Genomic DNA, 27,852 nt, shown 5'->3' with positions numbered 1-27,852 from the left:
GACTTGAGCCCAAGCAGAAGGTTCTCCTTCCGTTTGGGTATTTAGTGCTTTGAACAGCATTTTTGCACAGGAGCAAAGAAGCTTGGTCCCTTTAGGTTTTGCAAAAGCAGTCCCATGATTGGAAAAAAAGACTTTTTTTTAAATGTCTTTTATTTTTAAATCATTTTAATCATTAAATCATTTCATGATTTTAAACATGGGCTTTTTCATGGGCTCCCAGCCAGCTCCCCTCTCCTAGCACTGAGTGGTTGGGAGGAGTTCAGGGTGCGTGTAGCAGAGACTGGGCATCCTGCTCGGGGTGCTGCACAGAGAAGCGGGGTGGGGGGTAGTTAGCGTGGGGCTCAGTGTGGAAGACCTGGGTCTAAATTCCCGTGCTATCTCTTCACCTCTGTGAAACACTGGAAGTTCCTTAGCCTCTGGGAACCTAACTGCCAGGGTGGGGATGACACTTTGTGGGCATCAAATGAAATGACTGATGCCTGAGCTCTCTCAGCAGAGTGTGTGTGTCTTGAGTCCTCTTCTGCAAGGAGCTCCCACTGGAGTTGGGAAGGCAGTCATGCAATCAGCTCTGCTCATGTGTCGATCGGATGGCTGATGGCACTGTCCCAGCCATTACCTTTAGACCTTTGAAACCGGAAGTATGGAAGGTCACCGGACGTCACTGGGATCAGCCCTGGCAGATGGCCGCCTTCGCGGCCTGTGGCCAGCCAGCCGATACCCCAAGCTCTTGCTTTGAGAAACCCTCTTCCTTTAGCCCCACCTCGTCTTCAGGCTAGTGAACTGCTCCTCATTGAGGTCCATTTCCTAGGTCCCCTTATATGTTCTGGTTCTCAGAATTTCCCTCTCTGTTCCTACTCCCTAAAACATCCTGCGCAGCTGTCTCAGCTAAGACATGAAAGCAGTTCACACCGTGGTATAAATGACTGATGGGGTCAATCCTCCTCCTTTTCGGGTTCATCCAGGTCTTTAAAGCTGTTCCTCAATGACTGATCAACAGCCTGCAGCCCGCACACCCACCACAGGTAGGCTGGTTTGAAAGGATTTACTACCTCCCCCCGCCCCCACCGCACCCCCTGAAGGGCCAAAAGGCAGGGGTTTAGTGGTCTTCCTCCCAAACTGAGACTCTTCATCAGGTATTTCTGACAACAGGAGCATCAAGCAAAAGCTAAAAGAAGGTTTGCTTTTGGTTAACATTCTAATTGCATTTAAAATCTGTAACATGGCACGAGAGGCCCCTGCAGAACCTGCCCCCTTGCTCGCCACCCCTTCATCTCCACCTCTGCGTCTGGCCCAGGCGTGGCTGTCCCTCCTGCCCCACGCTTCTGCTGTCTCCCAGTGCAGCTGTCCCGCTCTCCCAGAGCCCCACGCCTGACCAGGGCTGGCACAGTTCATGGAAGGAAGTCGAGATGAAAAATGGGAACTTTGACCATCCGATGCACTGTCCCAGGACCTGTAGGACGTCTGCCATCATGGCCCTTCATTTCTCAGAGCTGTCATTTTTATTCCTGGCCATTTTCCACTCTTAGCCTCTAAACCCTCACGAGTAGGGATGGTGCTTCCTGTTTTTATTTCTCGGGGGTGTGGCACTCGGTAGGTGAGTGATAAAGAATGCTTAAATCTTGAAGCTCTGCCATCCTCTGACCCGTGGATGAGCTCTCTGTGGGCCTGGACCGGCTGCTGGCTGTGAGACAGGGATTCAAAAAGAGAAGGAACACCTACTTAGGTGAGGGCAGGACCTGAGAGCTTGGGGTGACCTGCTTTGAACATCACGTGAGGTTAAAGGCAAAGGTTGAGGGACGCAGGTGACTGTATGACATAGGAAGGTCGGTCATTCTTCCTTTTTTGGAGAGGAATTTTCTGTCCCACCCTTCCACTCGTGGGCAAGTTTGAGGACAAAGGTTATCTCGCTGCGAGGTGTGGTCACTCTGGTGGTTAGAGGATGCCACACACAGGGGTCTGGACCTTGCAGATTTTCTTGAGATTATCATCCACAGGACTGAGAATACACCAGAAGGGGATGCACCAGTCCTTTCTGCTAACGTCTTACTTTGGGCTTCTCTTCCAAGCAATCACGCCACCTGTGTTTAAATGACACGGACCCCTGAGGAGCCCATTTCCCCCGTTCCACGTCTTGGGTTTGTCATTGATAGACCTGGAATAGAATTGAACCGTTCAAGCTAAGACTTGAAGATACACTAAAAAAACCACCACAACACTTTTTAAAAATTGCAGTAAAATATACATAAAATAGAATTTACCATTTTAACCATTTTTAAGTACATCGTCTGGTGACATTGTTCCCATTATTGTGCCTCTGTCCCCACCACACTTCTCCAGAACTTTTTCATCTTGCCCAACTCAAACTCTGCTTCTCTGGGGTCAATAGACTACTTTTTAAAGAATGAGAGAGTCTGCAGTTTCTTACAGAGTACGTTGTCGCTGGACATGGGCTGATGATGGGGTGGCCTCCTGCAGGAGGAATGGGGACAAGCAGGGCAGTTACTTGGCTTTTCGAGGGGGCTGAGTCCTACACAGCTGATTTTTCTCTTGCTGCGGTTGACCTTTTGCCTATCACTTCCTAGGAGTGCTTAGTGTTTGTCCATCTGTTACCAATTAGCTTTTATAATCTCTTGCAAAGACAGAGGAAAATAGTTATCATTTTTATTTTCTCTGATCGAAAGTAGAAAAGAATCCCTATGCTTACTTTCTTTTTTCTTCTTATTTTTAATTTAAATTCAGTTGATTAACATGTAGTGCATGATTAGTTCCAGAGGTGGAGCTCTGTGATTCCTCCGTTCTGTACAATACCTAACGCTCATTCCATCACGTGCCCTCCTTGATGCTCAGGCTTTCTGTGTCCTCGGTGTCACTTGGCCAGCACCCCACCTCCCCTCATGCTGATTGCTAGGGCTGACAGGGCTGTTCAACTCTGGCCTTAAAAATCCCAGAATTGTCATGTGTTGGAATTTGCACTGTGATCAGACAGTAGGTGGGGAAGAGCACACGAGGTATGCATGACAACATCTCTCCTATTCTGCGGTCCAAAAATATACCCTCTAAAGGGGAGGGAGGTTTCCAAGGTCAAATAAGTTTGGGAAGGGCCACATGCAGATCCCCCGTCTTCAGAATTCATGATGCATGTTAACAGAGTCAAGGCTCTGAGAAATCCTGCAAATAAGACCCCGGCTTCCCTTTGTTTAACTGGATGTCACCATGCATTCTGTGATTATTGATTCCCTTTCTGAGATGCACACCTACCGGTGCCCTGATGGTCGTGCTGCCTCGAGAAGATGCTTCAGCTGCTGACTCAGAGGTGAATGCTTTTAAAGGTGCAGCTGTACACGGTAGCTTGGGCCAGGGCAGGGTTTCATTTACGGGCCATTCGCTTTATCTCATCTTTTGCTTCCTGTTCGCCTTAGAGAGGGAGGAAGAACAGAGAATACCTAATGCGTGGACTTGGTTGTCCCGTGACAAGCTTCGTAAAGGCCGCCCTGTCGAATCAGCAGTTTGTGGAGAATATTAATGTGAGTTGTCTGAATTGTACCTTTTCAGAGCGTGCCTTGGTGCTGGCATGGAATTGAGGTGCCCCCCTCAGCTGAGCCAGGCCAGGCCAGGCCAGGCTCCTGAAACTCCAAACACTGAGTGCAGTTAGTGCTACAGCAGGAAGACCCCCATCTTTGGAGGGTCACTGGGAGCAGAACAGCTGCTTACTGTGTTCACCAGAAGGGGCTTCTAGTGACCAAGTTCCTAGGTGCTGTCATTCTAGTCTATTAACGGCCGAAGGGTGACGCTCTGGAGCTCTCCATCCCCGGCCCATCACCCGCCTTCAGTCTTGTGTCATTCTGACTGGGCCGGAGCGTGAAGAGGGCTGAGAACATCCAGGAAAGCCACAGTAGAGCGCTATTGGGAGACCACCTGGGACCATGGCTTGGTCACTTTGTAGCTGCTTTGGCTTGAAAGGGTCCCGGTTCCCCTTTCTCCTCTTGCTGAGGTTCAGACTGGCTAGCATGTTCTCCATTTCCCTCTCCCACACCTCTGCGGGCTCCTGTGATCTGTCCTCAGAATTGATTCCCACAAATGGTACCCTCTGGGAGATGATTCTAGCTCGGACTTAAGAATGCTTTGGAGATTTGTTCGAGGCAGGGGCTTGGAGAACTGACTGCCAGTGAACTCGTGCCCAGGATGTCAGAGGCACCCGCAGTGGAAGGCGAGGGGCCCTCTCCTTGCTGTCCCACCCGAGGTAGGACGCCCCCCCCCACTTCTCGCCGTACCCCCCTGGGGTGTCTCTGCACGTCCGTGCTCCCCGCCGAGCTCCGGGCAGCTGAGGAGACAAACTGCACAGTCATATTTTGCTGTCACGTTGCCAGTTCAACCCAGTGTTTTTAGGAGATTAATAGTTCAAGGGAAAAAAAAATGTAAACACCGTTTTGAGTAGATTGGTGTCGTCTGTTGCTTTTTCTCCTTTTGGTCAGAGAAATAGTCTATCTAATAAATGACTGTGGAGTCTGGGACCCGGTGCTGTGTTGCTGTTCCTGTAGGCTGCGGAAGAGGTCAGAGTGAAGGGCATTGCATCCTGAGGTCCGACGGAGGACTTGGTGAGCACGCAGAACTCCTGTGCTGACCTGTGCCCAGTCTCTGGGCAGTTCCTCCCGAGCTGGGAATATAACCATCTCCCCCTACCCCCCACCCAGGGGCAGCTTCTCTCCTGGCCTCTCCCACTCTCCGTGCTGGTGCTGGCTAGGCAGACAGGATGCACAACTGTTAAAAAACCTTCTTTTGGATCCTTAGTCTGCCTGATGAATAAGGCAGACTGTAAATATCAAAAGCCTTTTTGAAAATAGCTTTATTCCTCTCACATTCAGATATTACTTACCAACAGACAGCAGCCCCATGGAGCTGCTGAAATGACAGACAGAATTAATGAGTGCTAATCACCTTGTGCCTGTTACTACACTAGACACAGTCTTTATAGGATTTGGACTCCTAGGAAAGCGACCTAATAGGTTTTGTGACCCCCATATCACACGTTGCAACTCAGGCCCCAAGAGGGGACAGGGTCCCACGAGTATCAGAAGGCAAAACGAGAAAGTCAGGTCCCTCTGACTTGGAATCTGCTCTCAACCATTAGCCAGCTCCCAGCAGTCCCATTCGGGGCCTGGGCTCAGCCCCCATATTAGGTTGTAAGTTTCAACCTCCGGGCTCCTATTTATCCTCTGATGCTCTTCCTCAGGGGTAATGGTAAACTACAGCTCAGCCCAAGTGCAATGAAGACAAAGGTCAGATCAGTAAAAATTCAAAATGTTAGTTGTGCTCTGCTCGCCTTCGACCATTTGTTGGGTTCAGTAAGCAGGGAGGGGATGTGGTCCAGGTACAGGGCGAGGGCTCTGTGCCCTCTGTTGGGGAGGGGGTGTTGACTGTCTTCACGGAAAAGGTGATCCTTCTGTTCACAGTTGTCCTGCCTTCCAGTCTGAGTCAGAGGAAGCAAAAACATCCTTTTTGAAGAGACCTTTGCACCAAATATTCATGTCCTTTCAAGATGGTGAGAGCAGTGTCCGAGCAGGAGAAGGGCTGGGTTAGCTTCTTAACTATGCTGATTCATGTGTTATAAAGAAGATGACTGTTGGACAGGAAGCCCAAGATTTGGTCTCCATTAGAATGTTGACCTTGGCTTTTCCAAGCATTTTGATGCTAACATTTTCTATGAAAAATAAAGACCATGGGATATTCTTATTTCTAACCGCCACCGTTTATGAAGCACCTGCTATTCACGGGCTCTTTACAGGTTATTTTTGTTAAGTCACCGTAACGATGAAATAACACCAAAGCCTGTCCTACTTGCACTGCCGTACTGTTCTTCCATGTACGGGAAGTGTTGTAGCCTCAGCAAGACAAATGGCATATAACCCGTGGCAATGTAATTTAAACCACAGAATTGTTTTTATTTGCATGAACCAGAGATGTTTCTTTGAGTTTATGGGGAAGGAAAGAATAGGAGTTTTCACCAGACAGGGATTTAGAATCTCCTATTGAATAGCCATTTGACCTTCCACTAGTTGCTTTACCTCTCTTGGCCTCGGTTTCTTCATCTGTAAAATGGGCACACTGATAATAATACCCGTGTTGTAGGATCATTTTGATGCCTGAATGAGAGAGGATCATGAGAGCAGTTAGCAGAGTGCCAGACAATGGTAGGTAATTAACAAATGTTAGTTCCTTTCTTCTTAGAATGGTGCCTAGGGCTCCTGGGTGGCTCAGTCTGTTAAGTGGTTGCCTTTGGCTCAGGTCATGATCCCAGGGTCCAGGGATTGAGTCCTGCATTGGGCTCCTTGCTTAGCCGGGAGCCCACTTCTCCCTCTGCCTGCCACTCCCCCTGTTTGTGCTCTTTCACGTTCTCTCTCTGACAAATAAATAAAATCTTAAAAAAAAAAATACTGAATTTATATAATAGATTTGCTCTATTAAGAGAATTATTCATTGTTTTAAACAAATTTCTCATATACCCACTATTCTATTGGTTTTTATAATAAAACTAGAATGATCTTTCCCTAGAGGAAAATTGCTAATAGTGGAAAGGTAAGCGGAAACATTTAAAACTATATTGCCTGTATAAATTTTATGTAATAATTATGTATTATTTAAATTAAATTATATTTGAAGAAATGATCCCAGAGGAAAAAAGGGTTAGGAGGTGCATGGCACCATGAACACAAGCAAAGCCAAAGAACATTTTGACTTCTGGGAGTGGGAGTTCCTGCCTGAGGATGTACCATTGTACCTTCTCCCTTCCAGACATTAGCCTGGAGACTAGGGTCATAGAGATAAGACACGGTGTCTTTCTTCCAGGGACTCACAGTCTAGTTCTAGGGTTTGCGAGCTTTAACTGTGAAGGGCCAAATAACAAGTATTTTCAGCTTTGCGGGCCATAAGGTCTCTGTTGTAACTACTCAACTCTACATAAGCAGTGGTGGTGTCTAAGCAGCCAAAGACCGTATGTACCTGAATGAGTGTGGCTGTGTTCCAATAAAACTTTATTTATAGAACAGGTGGAAGGGCCATACTGGGCCGACAGGCTGTAGTTTGCTGACCCCTGAGCCAGTGAAGAAAAAGTTGTAAACAATAGTCAATTATAATATATTGTGATACATGGCCTGGGTGTTTAGCGTGATAGAGGGTGCCATAGGAGTACAGAGGGTGGATACCTGATCCAGTGTAGGAAGAAGAGACTCCCCTCAGGTGAGTTTATTAAACTCAATAGAGATATGGAAAAGTGTTCATTTGAATCTTTGTAATTTCATACCCCTTTCCCTCTTCACTTATGTGTTTACAAAGGCCATATATGTTCATTGGCAGAAGAAGCAGGAAGCAGTACAGAAAGTCAGCATACTAGGACCCACAGGTGATGGATATACCATGTTAAATAATTTGGGTTGAAAAGAGTCTGACCCTTTGAATAGGCATTGAGCCAGAAAAATTGGGGTCTCTGTGGGTATTGTGGGGCAGGTGCAGAAGAGCAATACAGGCAAAGAGCATGAGGCTTTGGGGGAGCTGGCGGGTGCTCTGACATGGCTGGACCACAGCAAGGGAGGGCAAGGGGGATGGGGCAGCCATGTGAATGGGAGGTGAGGGGCAACTCGGGTCAAAAAGGGAATTAACAGGCCTGTGTTAAGTCAGATCATAGCCTGCCAGCCAGTGGGAAGGGATTGAGGCATTTGTGTGCAGCAAGTGAAAGATGATTTTCCTTTAGCCTCTGAATTCTTCAGTGATTGATCACCTGGGTCATCAAATTCTTCTCATTCCAAAGGTTCCCTGATCCTACCGTCAAAAGTTTTCCATGCTTGGCTCCTTCCAGAATTAGTGGAGCTATTTTAAATGTTAATGTTATAGTCCAAGTTTTGCTCAAACATTATATCCTACTAAAAGATATCCTCTAGTCACGTATGAAGCGACTTTTTAATTTTTCAAGTTAAAATTCTTCCTGTTCCTTAGTATATGTTAGTGTGCTCAAAGGACATTAATAGTTCCTCCTAATTAATGCTTAGAACTGTGGGGAGTTTTCTTTCTTGCCTGCTGGTTTTGCAACAGGCCTCTTTAATTTATAGGGCTTACTCTTAATTTCTCTTTTTAGAGGTAGTTGGTGAGGGCCATTAGTAAAATATGCTTTGCAGAATTTGGAAAGACTCTCCAAGGTTTTGGTTGATAGAAGGGCATTACTTATTTATAATCTCTGCTGCCTTGTGGGGTATATATTCGTTTCCCCAAATGCCATAGAGGGCATTATACCAAATGAATAAGAACATTCAATAATGTAAACCTCCTCTTAGAATAATACATATCTGTATTGCCTTCAAGAAAAAGTCCTGGAGAAATTCAGCGTCTCCTGTAGACGATCCTACCTCAGCTACTATGGGCCTGTTCAGGTGGTTATTTTCCGTCTCCTTTTAGAATCCTCTTCGGCAGAAATTTTCTGTTTCTAGCCCTTTAAAAATGGTGAAATTCAGGAGGAACCGGGGAAGCCCCCAGTTTTCAACAGCTGAAGCATTGTAGCTTCCTGCTCTCTTCCAGGGAAGGTGACAGCAGAAGGACAGCCCACAGTCACAGTTGTCATTGTAAAAAAAAAAAAAAAAAACCCAAAGAAACAAGACCAAGATCACGCGTGAGGGTTAGAATGAATCTAAAATTACTATATTCGTCAGAAATGGGGCATTGCGAAGTTTAAGAAATGTAACCAGCCTCAGTGCTGTGGTTTGGGTTGGGTTTCCTGTAAACGATAGGGAATGAGGGATTTCTAGGCTAAGTGTGTCTTACACCTAGCATGAACGGGCTTGCAATAGACTTCTGGTACCACGGTTTCCTTCAACAGGCCACGTTCGGTTTTCTTGGCACTAAGTTCAGAAACAAAAAGAAAGTTGAAGAGCAATTTGAGTAGCAATTAATGAAAAACAGAGAAACAAAACTGAAAAAAAAAAAAAAATCTCCCAGAGTACCTGGCAAGGGCATTCATTATGTCATTTAAGGAAGCTTGCAACGATGCCAACTTTAATTGGCAGTTGTTTTGGCTACTGTTGACAGTGAATCTCCTAAAATTGGAGGATGAGCTTAGAGGCAAAAAGCAGAGAGCAATTTGGGGTTTTCAAAACATGCAGCATATCTTGAATTTTGATGGAGTCTTTTAGGGAAAAATAAATCCATGTACTGCTAGATTAAAAAAAATACTTAAACACACAAGGTAGCATAGGCTGTCTGAACGTAGCTAATGTGCTTTATGAGTCTGGCTCACGTAGCGTGTTTCTCTTGCTCATCTGTGACTAGCCTTGCAGGTGGACGTGTGTGTTCTTGTACATTTCTGTTGCTTCCAGTTAGGAAATGTGGAGATGGCCAATCCCTGGTAGAGAAAACAGAGGTTCATGTTTTGGTGGTAGGGGCAGGGGTGGGGTGGAGGTGGCAGAACAATGCTGACCTTATATTTCTCTAAATTCCTACAACTCAGGAGGTTTGTTTAAGCTTCTGAAATTTTAAGTGGCATTATCCCCTTTGTAGTGCTGAGCAGAAATGTTTCCTTTTATCTCAATTGACTGTCCTCAGGTTTAGCGCAGAGGACTTGCAGTGGGATTGGTGAAAGCATGTGGTTTCTAACAGAGCGGGCTCAGAGGGGGAGCTCCACTACAAGAGATGAGACTGGGGGAAAATTTTCTTTTTCCCATTTCTAAGAAACTTTTTTTTTTTTTTTTGGGCTTTAGTCAATACACATTAACATAAGTAAACTTTAGGCTCTGAAGATGTGGTTTCTTTCAAGTCAGGTTCCAAACAAGCTTCCTCTAGGCTTAAGGTTTTAGATTGTGTTAAAATGAATATCCTTGAAAAGGGTTATTTGTCATTTTTAATGATTTTTGTCTTAACCCATTCCACATATATATATTTACCTATATTTTTTCTCTCATTACATGGTTTGTAGATTAATTGTAGGAAGTTTGAAAAAGTCAAGAAAAATACAAACTCAAAAATAAAAATCAGTCTTGGGGCACCTGTGTAGCTCAGCGGGGTAATGGCTGACTCTTGCTTTCAGCTCCATTCATGATCTCCGGATCCTGGGATGGAGCCCTGCTTGGGGCTCCGTGCCCAGCAGGGAGTCTGCTTGGATGCTCTCTCTCCCTCTCCGTCAGCCTCCACTCTCTCACTCTCTTTCTCTGTGTCAAATTAATTAATTAATTTTAAAAAAGAAAGAAAACACTGTCTAAGTAAATAAATTAATTAATAAAACTCAGTTTTAATTCCACCCTCCAAGACAATCGCTTTAAATAGTTTTTTCTGATAATTTCCCCATATATATGAGTATCTCTTCTACTCACTGGTTTTTGTGTTTTGTGTTTTTGTTTTTATTCTGAGGTTTTCTCATGCCATGACATCATGAGCGTTTTTCTTAATCATTAGTTTCCAAAGGCAACTTTTGTTTTAAGGGAAGTAGAGGTTGACATACGGTGTTAGGTCAGTTTCAGGAGTACAACAGTGATTCAGCAAGTCTATACTACTCAGGGCCCATCACCGTGAGTGCAGTTACCATCTGTCATCATACACCATTATTACAATATTTTTGGCTGTGTTCCTTACGCCATACTTTCCATTCACGTGACTTATTTATTTTCTACCTGGAAGTTTGTACCTCTTAAGCCCTTCACTTATTCCACCCATCCCCCAACCCCGTCCCTTTTGGCAGCCCCTGGTTTGTTCTCTGCGTTTCTGAATCTGTTTCTGTGTCTGTTTGTTCATTCACCTGTGTTATATTTAGATTCCACATATAAGTGAAATTATATGGTATTTTTCTTTGTCTGACTTATTTCACTTGGTATGAGATCCTCGAGGTCCATCTATGTTGTCACAAGTGGCAAGATCTCATTTTTTTTATAGTTGAGTAATATTGTGTATATCAAAAGCAAAAATTTTTTAAAATATTTATTTGAGAAAGAGAGAGAGAACGAGAGTGAGCACAAGCAGGTAGAAGAGCAGAGGAAGAGGGAGAAGCAGGATCCCCGCTGAGAAGGGAGCCCAACGTGGGGCACAATCCCAGGACCCTGGAATCATGATCTGAGCTGAAGGCAGACACTTAACCGACTGAGCCACCCAGGCGTCCCTCAAAAGCAAAATTCTTAATGGAAGTATAGTATCACTGCACATTTAGTCAAGTTACCACTTTTTATTCTTTTAAGTTAACCACCAGTGAACATCATGGCACGGGGGCCTCTGTGGCCATCTCTGATCATTTCCTTGGAAAAAGTTCCAAGAAGGGGAATTGCGGGGATGGAGAGTACACTGTTTGAAGTAATGTGATGTGTATCATTAAACTGCCTTCCAGAAACACAGTGTCTAGTTTACACTCCTAGTACAGATCTGTACCTCTGTGTTTCTCCTACATCTTTGGGAGATTAAAAAAAAATTTTTTTTGAAAACAAAATATGGTACTTTGATGTACATTAATAGAATTGAGTATTTCCCAAGTGTTTTTTAACCAATTTGTTTCACATTTTGTTAACTGGATGCTTTACCAATTTCTGGTTGGAATATTAGTCTGTATTGTTACATAAATGCTCATTAAATATCAAGGATATTAACTCTTTGGTTATTGTTGGGGAGTAAAAATCACTCTTTCTCCTACCCTCGTAGGTTCTGTGGCTGGGGCCCTAGAAATTAGACTGGCAAAAGTTAGATTAACAAGAGAAAAACCGAGTTTATTAACATATGCAGGGTGCACGCATACGAGAAACTCAGTGATGGGGAACCCAAAGAGGTGTGAGAATTCAGGCTAATCCAGCATCTTCACAAAGAACAGGAAATTTGTAGAGATGTGACAAGACAAAGGAAAAAGGGTTTTGGCTCTCTTGGTGGGGGTCGGGGTGGGGGTGGCAGAGTTGGGGGTGGGCGAAGGTGGGCAGATGGATATGTGGGGACACTCATGGGATCATGGAAGTCAGGGTTATTTTAGTAAGTTTTGTTTGCAGGCCCACCTCTTGCAGACTTTGTCTTCTTCACAGCCGTAAAACTTCCCCAGGAGAGGGACTTTATGGCGGTCCTCATTTCTCAGAAGTTTCTGCTTTTCAGTCAGAGAACCTCTTGAGAAGGCTTCTTTCTGTTCATGTTGCCTTCAGCTCCAAAGGAGCCTTATGCCAAACTGGCATATTTTGGAGTGGCATATTCTGATTCCCTGCAATATATTTAACAAATATAGAACTTTATAATTTTGTTTATGGTATTTTTAGTGCATGGAAGGTTTTTTTGGATTTTTTTTTTTTTTTTTTTTTTTTTAGAGAGAGAGAGTGCATATTCACATGTGTGCACAACCTGGGGGAGGGGCAGAGGGGGAGAGAGAGAATCTTAGGCAGCCTCCAAGCCCAGCATGGTGTCTGACTTGGGGCTCAATCTCAGGGCCCTGAGATCATGACCTGACCAGAAATCAAGAGTCAGACACTTAACTGACTGAGCCACCCAGGCACCCCTAATGTGGGAGGTTTCAATTAGTAAGTTAAATAAATCATTTAAGCAGTAATTTGCATAACTTAAATAATTTAAATGAATAGTAATTAAGTAGTAAGAGTTAAACTTCTACTAGATTATAAAATCTCTGAATTTTTTCCTTAGGTAGGTTTTGTTTTTTTTTAATTTCCCTTAGTTTTTATCTGTAGGGATTTCGTTTCCACTTCAAAGCTGGACAAGTTATCTGCTTTCTTCCAATATTTTTATGTTCTTGTTTTACACTTACTTTAACATAGAGTTTATTCTTGTTGAAAATAAGGTTATTTTCCTTGTGTCCCATTTATTTTTGCATCTTCTTTGGAAATTTCATTAGTTTCCTTGACGAGTATTTTTCTACTCTGGCAAGTCAAGCAGTGAGATCATTCCTTTGAAAATAATGTAAATTTTATTTCTTTTCTTTTAGCTTGTCCTTAAACCATACAGTTAGGTAGACAAATGGTCTGCCAGATTTCCAGATTTTCCATAACCTCTGCCTTTTTTTTAAAAAATAGAACACATGCAGCTAAAATTGAAACCACTTTTTGGGGTCATCTGTCTCACTGTTTAGTCATGGCTGGCAAGTGTCCTGTGGCATCACCAAAGACTGTCGCTGGTCTTGGGACGATGGCAGAGAGAGCAAGCCTAAGATTATGAAATGGGGCCATGACTTTAACGCTTTTATGGTTGTGTTAAACCTGCTGATGAAGTGTTAACATGCCTAATTATGGGACTGTTTTCATTGTTCTGTAGGGAATGGATTTGAGGGAGGCTGGAGTTAATACATGGAGAGGCTCCTATGAGCTCAGGCAGAGAGAACGGTGGCATGGCCCACATCCTGTTCTTACCCTACAAGCTCCGTCTCAAGGAAGCTGAATCAGGAACAAGGGTTCAACGTGCAAATAACAGAAGCTACTCTAGGTATTTAAGGAGATCGGGACAGAATACAGGGAAAACAGTATTCACTAAACTGCAGGAGCAGCTGCAGGCTGGGCCTCCAGAAGGTGTCCTAGAAGGACTCCCTAGAACTAGCGTGCCTCTGGAATCGGGTCAGTGAGGAGGCCAGGGAGTCAGGAGGTCACCCTCCAACCGCTGGCTCAAGAGGATGGCCAAGCCCCCTCCAGACCAAGCCCTGGCAGATCTGAACAGCAGAGTGGATGTCCCATGTGGTCCCTGCTGCTCGGTTGTCCTAATTCAAGTCATCCCCAAACTTAGATCTAGGCGGTCTGCTGGAAGTTACCTTGGAGTGTGCAGCTGATGGCCCGAACATAAACCCCATTCGAAACGTAGCTGGGAGGGAGTCCAGAAGCCGTGTTTTTAGCCTTCCAGCTCCCACTGCGGGAATGCCCTCGCTACCCCGTCCAGCCCAGTCAGGCTGCCCGGGGTGAAGCTGGAGTGCGGGCAGCGGGTGCGGGATACGTTGGAAAGGAAGAATCCTCTGGATTTGGTGGTTGATGGGATGGTGTGCAGAGGCTGGAGAGGCAAGCATCACGCCAGAGACAAAGCCCAGTGTACATTGTAGATTTTTAAAAGTCTCTTAGTCCCTGCTTAGCGAAATGGCCAATGGCCCTATCTTATCAGGAGGGTGCGAACAAATTTTAAGAGCAAGCGTGATCTCAAAGCTTCCTCATACTTCTGATGTTCTTTGGGAGCTATTACTGTGTCTGAACACATTTTGTCTTCCCAGCTCATGTTTGTCAATCCGAGAGGTCGAAGTCAAACAAAGGGAGGCCATCCTACTGGATTCCGCCAGCCCTCCCCTCCCCTGCTTCTAGAATGTGCCTCCAGGATGGTGTTACAGACAGATCCCCAGGCACGAGGAAGCTTATCATGGGAAGCCTAGAGTTAGTTTGCTTGTTGACTTAAGAGATGTTGCCTATTTTGTGCGGGAATGAGGCCGTGGTGGAGGCCGCAGCTGGCTGCCCTATCCCGGGCTCCCCGCCCCCTCCCCGAGGCTGAGAAGAGCAGTGCTAGGGGACGCTTTGGGCCAAGCTTCCTCTCCCCACTGACCGTGGGAGCAGTTCTGTCTCCTCTGTTTTTCAGTTTTGTTTTGTTCCACTCCAGCATTGTTAATTGATAGAAGTTGTGCGATGAAGTGACCACGAGATGTCTTATTAGGTAGCAACTAAATTGAGTTGTGGCTGCCCAAGTTTGGGTAGGGTTATTGCTCATGTGGCTGAGCTCACAACAGTATCGGCATTTCCCCCCAAGTCCCTGAATGCTTTTATTAAAATCTCTTTTGTCTCCGGGCCATCTAATCTAAGCATAATGTGCTCTTTGCATCCCTTACCCTCAGATAAACTCATCAATGGGAAGTCTGGGGGGAGGCGTGAGCGAATGGTTCTCTGTCCCCTCTGCACCCCGAGCCGGCAGCTGGTGGCCGCCTCCGTGGCAGCCGGGGGACCAGGTCCCTCTCCTGCCAAGAATATGCCATGCCGGGTGCAGGACCGCATGATGTGATTGGGATGGTCACGATTCCAGGTGTTGGTGTTGTAAGCACCTCTTCTTCAGGTTATCCAGGTGTGCTTAGAGATGGGGCTCTTACTCTTGGAACTGACTACTTCCTGGGCAGGGTCCTGTGCTGGGCAGAGAGGAGAGCAGTCCATCCAGAAATGGTAGGGGACACAGGATAGACACACACAGTTAGTTAGGGTGCTGTAACTCCCATGAGAGGGCAGGACCTACATTTCTGAAGCTGGGTAGCACCCTAAAAGGTGTTTTCTTAAAAATATATTTACTCCTACAAACAATATACAGATGACTATTGATTCGCCCACTGACAGTCTGCTCATACAGTCCTGCATTTGCAGTTCAAGACAACAGCACTGTTGTGCATGTTTCATGCAGTGTTTGGCTGCATCCTGCTCGGGGAGAGTTGGTTGAACTCCAGCCCAGGACTGCAGAGCTCATTCATCATCTTCTGAGTGACAGGGAAATGGCAGGATAGGGCTGGCCACAGGTTCCCGGGCTTGAGCAGGGCCCAGAATCGCCTGGAAGGCTTGCACACTGCATTCCTGTGCCTTACCCCTGGAGTTCTCACTCCGCATGTCTGGGGTAGAGCCCAAGAATTTATATTTCCAGCATGTTCCCAGGTGATGCCGGGGCTGCCGGCCGCTGGAGTGCATTTTGAGGACCACTAGAGTAGGCACAGGAGAAGGTTCACCTTCTGAAGAACTCCTGTATCTGAATTCTTACGATTCTGTGCAACCAACAGTGCCTGCTCCCCAAACACATGAGTCATTCTTGACGAGAACCACGCCCACACCACCCATTGTTGACAGGGTCCCATGCAGTCTGTGCCTCCCTTTTCCCGAGCCTGGCATTGGACATCCCTCTGGAAGCAGATGGGTAGAGGAGTAAGTTACTCTCCCCAGGCCTCTGGAATCTGGAAAGTCAAACATGCCTTGGGTGCATCAGTGAGCAAATATGTGTCCCAAGGAGTCCGGGGGATGGTGTGACGGGAGGCTGCCTTCTGGCTTTGTCCAGGCCAGGTGCTTCCGTCTGCGGTGGCCGGTGCAGAAGCATGTTGAAGTCAAGACCCACAGCTAAGGCTCGAGGGTGGGGGGGTGCTCCATTATGCTTACCAGAAGTTTGGAAACGGAGAGCAGGACCAGAGCTTACAGTGCCCTGTAAGGATCCCCTGCATTATACTCTGGGTCTCAAGATGGACAGACAAGGGGCCAGGGGGACAATTTGAGTAAGATAAAGCTAAGATCAGGTTTCACCCCAACAAATCCTGCTTCTGACATTTCCATCTCCTCTACCTCGATGTGCATCTCCCCATCTCCACTGATCTGAAGTTCTTTAGCCACTTATTTCTACCAGAAGGAGGACATTCAGTGGGGTGATATGGGGTGGGGGGCTGCAGGTTTCATAGTGTCACCAGCCAAGACCCTGCCCATTTGTTCCTGAAGCCCGGATGTAAGCTGTTTGGGGATCTGAGCTCCCTGTCCTCATAGGTCTTCGCTTGGACGCACATCGCTTCCAGGGAACAAATGTGGGTTTGTCTCCTGCTTCTGCAAAAGGACGACAAAAACTTGGAGACTTGTTTTATTATTTTTTTTTAATTGAACAATAAAACTGAATTGTAGGAAGAGGTTAAATGTTGTATTCATGAATTGATTGGCTTTCCCTTCAGGTGGAGCAGATAGCTTTAGAATGGAATAAGGGGAAACAGAAGGGACATTTACGAGAGAGGGAGAGAGAGAGAGAGAGAAAGAATGCTTTGCAAATGATATCTCAACATTAACTGTTAACTTTGTGTTTAAGACTACTTACAAAGTGTGGGGGAGGTCTCGGGGATGGAAACACAGAAGTTGCTTTTCATTGCCTTGTGTCATGATTCCCTGTGCCAAAAGTTGGCAGGGTCTTCTGTTCTCTGGGCGAGTGACCGTTCTGTGGGTGAGAAGGGGTGCTGGCCACAGGGACCGTCCAGTCTTTTCGGTTACGGTCCCTTTGGTAGCTGGGGCAGAAGAACTCACGACCCCGACATTTCCTGGGGTGCTCCCTGCAGACATTTATAATCTGTCCCGGATTAAAACATTACACTGCCTTTTGTGGGCAAATTCTTTTTCTCATTCTCGAATTTCAAACCCACTGAAGGGAGGTCTTTCATGGTATGTGTGACTTGGTTCTACGAATGGGGTCCTGCCCCTTGCTGTAGTGATTGTATTGCCCTTGTGATTAACTATAGCTGGCCTCTGTGTATGTTTCTCTCTGATTTATTTTCTATTTGCCCCTCTCTAGTGGAATCTTGTGTGTGATAATGCCTGGAAGGTCCATATCGCTAAGTTCTCCTTACTGGTTGGATTAATCTTTGGCTACCTAATAACTGGATGCATTGCTGACTGGTGAGTACCAACATGCCCGCTGCCCGAACCTTTGGAAGCCACAGCAAGCCTTTGCTGGCTAAAGAAGAGTGGTCAGTGTTAGCTTACTGTTACCAAGTCTTTTCTCGCCCCTGGTGTTGGTGCTGCCACAGAGGGCCGAAGCCGTCACCTGAAGAACTCAGAACTAAGAGCCTTGGCCGGTGCATATAACCAACCCTTTCTGAGGGAGAATATAAATTCATTGCAGTTTTCCAGCCGCGGGCATCTAGCAGCACCTGCATGCAACCCGCAGCCCCATCTGCTCCTGATGTTTATTGTTGAGTCGGGAAGAGCTTGAGGGCATAGGTTCAAGGCTCTGTGGAGGTAGATATACAAGATGCATCGAAAAAAATGGGGAGGGGATGAACTAGAGACTCTACCCACATGATCCAGATGGCTAGGGCGGTGCCAGTGGGCATCTCGAAACACCACCCAGATTGCAGACAGACACAGTTCTACAGTTGGCTTGGCCAGGAGATGCTTCTGCAGGGCCCTTGGGGAGCTGGACCTTGGAAAGTGGACAGCATTTGGATAATGGATGGGCACGGCAGGCAGAGGGAGGGTGGTGGCCAGATGTGAGAATGAATGTGGTTTACTTGGGTGGGTAGGGAATTCTTCATGCCTGGAGCAACGCTTGTGGTTCCTGACAAAGTGATAAGGTTAGGAAGACAGAGAAGGGTCATAGAAAGAGTTACAGTAACAGTAACGATGACGATGGCAACAGTATTAGCAGTTACCACTTCCTGATTGATTATTGTTGCCAGGCACCATGCTAAACATTTCCACGCATTAAAATATCCCATCCTCACAGCACCCCCGGTAAGTAGGTACCATTTAGTATCTGTTTACAGTGGAAAAACAGAAGCACAGAAGTCTAAGTAAAAATCCCCAGGTTCACTCAGATTTCAAGTTGGAGAGTCCAGATTGGAACCGAAGCCCAGTGGCTCCCGAGTGTGTCGCACTCTTCACAAGTGTGCGACAGCCCCGTCTTCATGAGGGCCACAGTGAGCGCACATCTGAGCAGGGAGGCGAGGGCCCTGTGTTCATGGGGGTTTCCAGTAATGGGGCTGCTCCAGGAGAAAGGTGTGGGGTAGCCGGCCCCTCTCCCCCACCTCGACGTTCTTTTATCTTTAAAGGAACTTTCTGTGACTAAGGACACCTTGGACCCAGGGACATCATAAGGGCCAAGAGTGATTCGGAGCAAACCCCTTAAATCTGTGGCTTTGCTCTGCATTTACCCCCGTTCCCTGATTAGTTGACAGAGCGGGTTGAGGCACTCTGGCAAGAGCCTGGATGGGGGCCGTGGGGCCCACAGGGGTTCTGAAACCACTCTCAGATTCTGGATGTTTCTTTCCAAAAGCAAACATCTATTTGGGAGTTGCTTTGCATTTACAAGTAAGTGATTTCCTGTGTGTTCAGAATTTGCTTAATCATCATTTGTAAATGCTTCTTAAGGACACATTCCCTGGGAACAGCAACAGAGAAGCTGTCAGTGACCTCTGAAAACCTATACCAGGGCCCCTTGGAGGGACTTTTTTTTTTCTTTTTTTTTTCTTTCTTTTGGGGGGGTCAGGATCGGCAGGAGGGGGGGCAGTGGGAGGAGTGTAGGAGTTTTTTTTTTAACCAAATCCTTGAGCTTACAGGTTTTCAGAGCAAACTATACTAATCTGAAACGTACTCTAATCCCAGTATTTTAACCACGAGGACTTTTGTTTCCCAGTATTCTGCACTGAAATAGGTTCTGGAGAGATACTAATGTAATCTATGCCACTTCTGTCTAAAAAATGCAGACTTGGCTGAGGTTTGGGTGTCCTTATTCAGTGACACCATTGGGAAAGTTAATATGGACTTCCATGAATGGATCCGTCTGTAATGGCTTAAACTGTTTAGAATTTGGTTTTGTGATTTCTTTTTTTTTTTTTTTATTTAATTTTTTTTTGGTGGGCAGCAAAGCCAGGTTTCTTGAGTGACAGCAAAGCTCCCAAGGAGGGAGGGGACCCGAGGGGCTTGCCGGAGAATTCTTACTTCTTGCACATAGCTGCTGTGTGGCACCCCTGATCACACACCGGGCCCAGGGACAAAAGGGAGAGGGGGTTGGCGGTCTTCTCTTTAGGTCCCCAGAGCCTGCTGTCGCCTCTATGGTCCACGGTGAGTGGGCAGGGGGTCCCCAGAGAGGCAGGGCCGCCTGCTTTGTGCTGCAGTGCTAGAACATCTAGAGTGGACTTTAGTTCCAGTTTGAAAGTTTGGTGTTTTCCACCCTTTATTTATTCATTTATTTTTGACCGTTGACTCCTTGCTAGGGCCGTGCCGAAAGGGAAATAAGCACATTTAGAGGGAACTCCAGACCTCACAGCTGTTAGCACGCGTGTCATGGCGGCATGGGGAAGTTGATGAGGTCGGAGGTTAAGTTTCTAAGACTGAAGTCAACACATAGTGAAACTCCAGTAAGACACTTTTTTATTTTATATCATTTTTTAAAAAATTAATCTCTACACCCAATGACCCTGAGATCGACAGTCACATGTCCTACAGGCTGAACCAGCCAGGGGCCCCGGGACACTTCTTTCTTTAAAAAGTTACAGTGTCTCACCCACGTCTTGCTTGGGGATCTACGTCCTGTGCTGTCCTATGGCGTGTTAGCTTAGATGTTTGGGAGGGAGCAGCCCTGCCCCTGCCCCTGCTGGGTGAGCTCCCTTCCCTCCAGTATTGGTTCTGTTACTGGATGTTGCATGCCTCTCCCTCCAGGAGCCCTCTGCACCCTGTCCAGCTGGCCCGGGGCCCTGGCCTTTCGAGGCTGCGCCAGAGGGGACCCCTTGCCCTCTAGCTCCTGGCTGAGGCTGGCCATGGGCAGCTAACACCAGCTGGAGGTCTGAGAGAGAGAGATGAGAGTGGGGAGGCCGTTTTTGTCTCCAGCTGGGTCTTTGCAAGGCTGCCAGGGGCTGGCAGCCTCCCGCTCAGGGCCCCTCCACACCACGCCTCTCTCTCTGAGTTCCAACACCATCGTCCCCATTTCCGTTGCCAGCCCCAAGGTTTCTCTCACAGCTTGCCCAGCCTTTTGCAAATAATCCCTTTACTGAAATCTCCTCAGATCACTCTTTTTAAGTGGGGTATCTCCTTCCTGTCGAGACCCTCTGTTATTTCCCTATGGCTATTGTGATGAGTTCGCACACACACGGTGGCCTGCATTTGTTCACTTACAGTTCTGTAGTTCACACCAGGCTAAAATCAAGGTGCCGGCAGGGTTGTATTGCTGGAGGCTCCAGGAAGGAATCCTCTTCCTCACTTTTTCAGCTTCCAGCAACTGCCCACACTCCTTGGCTCATGGCCCCTTTCCTAGCTAGCCTCAGAGCCTACAGTGGCAGGTGCTGCTCACGCCGCCATCTCTCTGTTCCCTGCGGCCGGAAGAGGATTTCCACGTACTTAGATTGGATCCACCAGAATCATCACCTGGTCTCAGGGTCTTTAACCTTCTTTGCAGCTGCAGAACCCATTTCTCCCATGCAGGGTAACATATGCTCAGGCTCTGAGGAGTAAGATGTGGACAGCCATGAGAGCCACCACCCGGCCCACTTTAACTCCCACCTCTGCGTTCATGGATTTCGGAGTGTGGTTTTGTCTGTCATCTCTGAGGGGACTCCGCTCTGAAGGAAGCCAGTTCACGCTAAAACTCCAATGATCATAACATTTGTTGAGTGCTCACTAAATCACCTGCACATCTCCACGCCTGACGTTTGCCCCCTAGTTCCTAAAAACAATTTGTATTATTTATTGATGTTAGGAACCATTTGGGAGGGAGAGATTTAGAGCAGTTTCTACAAGTTAAAAAAAAAAAACACAACGATCTTTTCTAAAGAATTGGAGAAGGGCAAACCATGTTTGGTGGGCATCAGGCTATAGACGTGTAGGAAGGAATCATATGAGCTAAACCTTTAACTATTTGCTCTGTGGAATGCATTGTACCTGTATCCATCACCTCTCTTAATGATCTCAGTAACGCTGTGAAGTCAGACAGTGATCCCCATTTTACAGACAAAGAAGGGGAGATAACAATGGAGAAGTTAGATCTCAGCTTTGTTTTTAAGAGATCAGCTAAGCCATATTCCAAATTTATTTCTTTAAGTGAACTGGGTTTGCATAAAACTACCTATAGAGTCTTCCGTGACAAGGGCTTAAGGATCCCGGCACCAGTCAAGAGAAGTAATGCCTAAAAGCTCTGACAAGAGGGTTGACTCACATCAGCATTGAGTTCGTAGCCCTGGCCTCATCTCACTAAACCTGTGTGACTGACAAGGTTGGTTAGAAGCCTAAGAAATAATGAGTGAAATTGTGCTCTGTAGTTCCCTCGCCCAAATTTTCTCCAAATTACATCTGTTTCTTTCACAGGTCATGTGTTACTAAGTATTTGCTTCTTTAACAGCTTTATTGAGAGATAACTTACATACCATAAGGCTCACCCATTTTAAGTGTGTAATTCAGGGACTTTTAGTATGTAGACAGAGCTATAGAACAATCACCACACTCTAAGTGTAAAACATTTCCACCACCTTGAAGGGAAATCTTGTGTTCACTTCCCGTCATTCCCCATTCTTCTCCCGAGCCCTGGGCCACGAATCCACCTTTGTTTTTATTCGTCATGAGAAGGTCACAAGGATGTGTAGGCGAGTTTAAGCCACAGGGCTACTCTGTAGGTGTTTGGGGTGCCAGATGTAGATTTTTTCCCCCGTTGGCAGATACTCCAGTTTTCCTGTGAGCTATCCTTCCAGTTCAAGCTGGATTTATGATAGTAATTTGTGTGGTGGAGAGCGTCCCCCCACCCCCACCACGAGTTGATGAAGGAAACGGTGGAAAGATACTTTGGGAAGGATGGACAGCTAGTGACTCCCCATTCCCTGGGACCACCCCCTCTGCCCTGCAAGCCACGCCTAGAAGCACATCGCCCCCTAGTGGTCGCCGATCTCGCACCAGCGCGCTCTGTAACCCGCCAACCTCGCGTGAGTGCTGCCCTTTATCGAAACACAGTTGGCCGGGTTCTTTCCAAGCCCCTTGCTGCCTGGTGGGCTTCACTTCCAGGTCAACACTCCTTAGTTAAAGTTCAGACTCTCTTAGTTTAGTCTGTGATCCCTTAAAAAGTATTTCTCATCATGTAGCTGGAACAGGTCAGCAGCTGTCGGGTCCTGGACTCTAATAGCCTCCCTGGGAGGTCAGGTAGGACTGGTTAACAGCCCAGAGAAAGGAAATGAAGTGACTTGGCTCAGTGTTTGTGTTGACTCTGGAGCCAATTCCAAAGGTCAGCGATTTCTCAAGATGTTTTGTGCTGGGTGTGTCAAGGTTTGTGTTTAGGGAGTTATTATTGATTTTGTTACTCTTGCCTTGGATCATCCCTCTTTATCCTCAGAAACAGACTTACAAAGAGGAATTGGGTCCCTGTCTCAATTCCATTCGGTAGCTGTTTGGACCTCTGCCCCCTTCTGTACAAAGCAAGGTTCTGGGCTGAATTGACCCAGAGGGCCTCTCCACTCTAGATCCACCAGGTTGGGTCTGGATGCCACAGAGCCTTTTAATCTAGGACTCATTCCACATCTGTTGAGCGCTGGCTGGATACTGGGGGTCAGCGTCTAGCACTGCAGCCCTGTCTAACGATGCTTCCTCATTTTTTCCCCTCTCCGTATGCAGGGTCGGCCGGCGGCCTGTGCTGCTGGTTTCCATCATCTTCATTCTGATCTTTGGACTAACCGTGGCTCTGTCCGTGAATGTGACAATGTTCAGCACCCTCAGGTTCTTTGAAGGATTCTGCCTGGCTGGAATAATTCTTACCTTGTACGCATTACGTAAGTAGGAGCCTTCACGACTGTCTTGAAGAAATTCGTTGGCAGTATTGCTCTGCGTGCTGGCGGTTTGGGATGGCAGTCTTTTGGAAGCACAAACTTTAGTGGCCTCAGCAGTTCCTAAAAAGTTTTCTCAGGCAGTGTCATCTGACACTCTGTCCTGGTTTTCAGCTCGGGCTCAGTGCTCACTGAAGGACATGGAGGGTTCACATAATCGCTTGGAGAAGTGGGGGTCCGCCCAAAGCTGATATGGAGGGGCTTTTGCTTCCCTCTAGAATTCTCTGGGTTTACATTCTGTGCACTTCCAAATCCAGTGTGTAATCGGACATTCTGCACTTGGTTCCAGAACATACCAAGTACTGCTACTATTGGGTCTGGACTCAGCATTCTCATTGGTGCTTTAAGAGTTGTTCTCATTTTTTTTTCTCTAAGTTTATGTAGAGCCCAATGTTCCCACAGTCTCCTCTGTCCACCTGTAGCTTTATATGGTCTGGACTTGAGCCCTCATCATTGGTACTGGACGGGCAAATCTCAGCATTTGTTAGTATTTGCCCTCTTTAGGGTGAAGAAAAATGTCCTCCACTGATCTAACACATTTGTTGGCTATATTAATTCCTTTGTCAGGCATGGTTATATCTCATTTCTTTGTAGCTGGTGTTTATTAAAACAATCACAAACTCATAGGGAGGAGGAAAGTTGTAGGCTTTAATGTTTTACTTTTTTTCTGGTTTTATACTTTTCAGTTACCTTGTGGGAAGATGTTAGGAATAATGTAAAGTGATTTTTAATATATTTTGCCTGCTTCTTGCCTTTTGACAACATGGGTAGGAGTCCCATGTAGACAATGCCCAGTAGTTCTGATTCTCTTAGATTTGTATATTATAGACTCAGTAATACTTTTCAGGTAACCTGAATGTTTGTTCCTGGTTGTAGAGAATGGAAGTAGAATAAATTTGTAACATCGTTTTATTAGTCACAAAGGAGGAATGAGCATAGAGAAAGGTGACAGATGTGTTCTTCCCAATCTACAGTTGGCAGTTCTGTCCTCCTCTTCCAACACCGAACTGAATTGTCCTTTCTTGGAAATCACCGTTTCCAGTTTATTTGTATTTATTTTGGAATCCTTGTTTCCAGCAGGGAGGTGTTCTTTAGGAATATATGCGTTCAAGGTCAGTGGGTGATGGCTGGGTGATGGCTGTTGGGAGGTTTTGTTTCTTTGAACCAACCACATGGGCATCAGGCTTGAATGTTCCCAGACAAAATGCCAATGCCCATGTTTGGCCTCACCTTCCCCCACCCATGGTCCATGCACACGGTCCTTGCGTGTGAAGGAGGAGGAATTTCTGTGCTCTTTTCTGGAGGAGAGCCCTGGCTGTGTTCTCAGACCCTCGCCTGCCCCACACATTTGCAGGCATGATGGGTTTTCTCCTCAGGCAGCATCCTTGAGAGGGGCTCCTGGTTCCCACAGGACAATGTCAGGCCGGCGCATCCTCGCATATGCCATTAATGGAGATGGCTCTGCATGTGGACAGCCCAGTGCGTCTCAGATGCCGAGGCAGAGTGTTGATGGAAAGCTGCCTTGAAGCCAAGATGGCATCCCAGTTCTGTCTTGCATGTCAACCCCTAGTGGTTGGCTGAGGCTTCCAGAAAACACAGAGAACACTTCAGAGGACACTTCAGGACTCCCTGGGGGAGGGCACCCAGAGCGCTTGACCATGTCTGCCAGCCATAAGGAAGGAGGGTGGGAAGGGCTGCGTGAGGCTGGCCCCCATCCCCACAGCTCTCCCTGATTTAAGCCAGAGCGGGAGAGAATTTCTCCTGACCTGCATTGTTGCCGCCTCACGTAGAACTGTTTCACTGACATCCATTGTGACGTCATGCCCTCAGCCCTGTGCAACCCATTGCTGTGGTACTGTGAGGAGAGAAGCTGAGGATGCGTTTTCACGAGATTGCATCATGAGCGCTTTAGACTAGAACGTTCTCTGTCGAAGAGTGTGCTTCTCCCAGGAAACTGCTCTGCTTTGATCCCGTATGCACAGAGTCCCATAACCTGATCATCTGTAAACTTATTTCTGTAAAGGGCCAGAGAGTAAGCAGTTTAGGTTTTGCAGGTCTCTGCAGCAGCTACTTGATTCTGCCACCATAGGACGAAAAGTGGCCGTAAATGATATGTAAATGAATAGTCATGGCTGTGTTCCAATAAAACTTTACTTAACTGAAACAGAAGGTGGCCGAGGTTTGACCAGCGAACCATAATGTTTCAGCACCGATAGAAGTGAGTCTCTGTCTTTCCACTGGCTTCTAAGGAGCTCGAAAACTTAGAATCAAATCCAGCCGTGTGAATGATGAGCTGACAAGCTGGGCTTTAAATTCTGGCCTCTCTCCTAATTTCATCCGAACTTTCCTCCCATCGTTTCTCCTTTGTCCCATTTTCCTATTTCCATAATGCAAGTGCTACTTCACTGTTTGTATTTGTGCCAAGAGCCTTACATTTTTTTTCTTCTGAAATGAAGCAGGGCATAAATAAATAATTATGTTTTCTTAAATTGGGATTACAAGTCAAACATCTTGACAAATATCATGGCAGTGAAAATTTCCAAGTATCAACCTGCCACCCACTGTCTGAGTTAATACAGTATCTAAAGGAACAAAGTTAGAATAAAGCAAAAAGATGTCAGTGAGTACTTGGAGTTCATTGAGGGAATATTGAAACAATAAATTGGGGGGAGGTTGGTGTTGGCAGAGGAGCTAAGACTGGCAAGGGAATCAAAAATAGAAATGAATTTGTAAGGGGCAGCCAGGATTGGGGTAGGGTATGAGATGTGCTGGGCTGGGATAGCCCATCTCTGGCAATTTTAGGCAAAGACAGAGACCGGTGATGAGAAGTTAAGAGGCAGGCTTCTGGTCAGTAGGGGAGGCTGTGCCTGAATTTCCAAATTAGTGCACTTGCTAGGGTTTTATACACGGGTAGTATATGCTTAGGAACTTATTTTGCTTAAAGGAAAGTATTGATAACCCCGGTCACAGGGTCGAAGTATTTATTGACTCTAAAGAAAAGTTTTTAAATTGGGGGCATTGATTATTTGGAAAATGCATTTTTAATGATCCCGACATTTTCTCCCCCTTCAGCCATATGGTCATTTTTATTTTTTTTTTTTTAAATCTCACTTAATGCATCTGCTGGAAAGGCTTGTGATTTCTCAGATGAGAACCGGGGATCATTCTTTTTTTAGTCCCGCAGGTGCTTGGCAATGGAAGCAAGGAAAGTAATGATTTGTGTAGCCTGCCGTGCGGGTGAACTCTTAGTTTTGCGAAGTGCTGCTGACATGTGAAAGTTTTCAGTTCTCCGTACAGGGCTGCCAGAAGGCTTTTTTCCCTGCTCTGGAATTTTTCTAAGGTGAATTTCAGTGAAATACGCTCTCCTTTAAACTTCAAGTCATCAAAGGGAGACGTGGTTGGGTAATTAGGACATAAAATAGAGATTATTGGCATTTTCCCCAGGAGTCTTCACACGGAAACAGGGTGCACGCTGGAGAATGCACGCTGGCAGGAACTAGAGAGAACCAGCCGAGGTGGATGGCTTTGTGTCTGCCTGGGAGGCCATTGAGAGACACTGAAATAATTAAACACACTCTGGCTAAGTCAGTGGCTTCATTGTATCTCTTCACCTCAGGACCAGGAAAACACACACACACACACAGGTGGGGGAGAAAACATTGACTCTGCTGGGCAAAAGGCAGGGAGCCACAGCCTGAGAAAATAATCAGTGGATCACGTTTCCTTATTTGATTATGAAAATGAAGTCTTATCAAAGACTAAAGAAATAGTCGCTTCTCTGTACAGGCTGACATGATGTGTTGTGGTATGAATTCTTTCTCCAATGATGACTCATAACATCACAGACGGGGAAACACAGTATCGTTTCAGATGTATCTTTCTTCAAAAGAAGCCCATGAGAGATTATTGCTTTTTAAGTTAATTTGATGTTAGATGTAATAAGTCCTATGGGAGAGACATTCTTTTTTTAATGTAAATAGTTTTTCTCGTTTCTCTCTTCATTTGATCTCTGTCTTCCCCCTTCCCATCATTGACAACCTTCCCCCACCAAAAACCCCAGTCTGAAATAATGAGCACTACTTTTTGCCAGCGGAGACCATATCTTAGTTACTTGGGTGAATGAACATCACTTCTTTGTTCTGTTTTTGGACCTGACAACAGTGCACAATTTCCTTGAAAACTTCTCTCCAAGCTTCACGTTCTCATTATAATAACCCTCCTTCATCCCAGTCGGCCTAAATTACTGGATGAATTTTACACACCATCAAGCAGTGACCAGAAATGTCACAGGCGACTAAGTTCCTGAGTCTTTTGCAAAATGAGAAGCCAAGTCTAATGGGTAACTAGACTTGGAAAAGTCCTGAGTTTGCTGTGGGCGGGGTGGTGTTCTCCGTCTCGCATGGCACTGATGAGTTTAGCCTCTCACTGAAGTGGTTGAGTAATTCCTCATGTGCTGGTGTAGGGCGACTCTTCCTCCTGCACGGATTTCTGTAATTTGATGTCTTTCTGAACTATTACTCCCCAGAACATATTTCAGTCAACTGGGTTGTTAAGCATCAAAGTCACACTGTACATTTGAGAGAAAAAAAAAAAAAAATGGACGG

At 46.1% G+C, this 27,852-nt stretch overlaps 1 protein-coding gene across 2 annotated transcripts in view; it reads left to right on the top strand.

Moving 5' to 3' along the window:
• SLC22A23 (solute carrier family 22 member 23) overlaps positions 1-27,852 on the top strand; it is a 168,665-nt gene that overhangs the window by 20,640 nt on the left and 120,173 nt on the right. For both annotated transcript variants that reach the window (XM_080806994.1, XM_080806993.1), the window contains exons 2-3: positions 17,245-17,348; positions 23,040-23,194. In XM_080806994.1, the coding sequence (XP_080663120.1) occupies positions 17,245-17,348; positions 23,040-23,194 (259 nt within the window). The remainder of the gene's footprint in view (positions 1-17,244; positions 17,349-23,039; positions 23,195-27,852) is intronic.

The sequence above is a fragment of the Martes martes genome, assembly GCF_963455335.1.
Source record: "Martes martes genome assembly, chromosome: 6".
Classification (NCBI taxonomy): Eukaryota; Metazoa; Chordata; class Mammalia; order Carnivora; family Mustelidae; genus Martes; species Martes martes.
The sequence above is the reverse complement of the archived record's forward strand: the minus strand, read 5'-3'. Positions and strand labels throughout refer to the sequence as shown.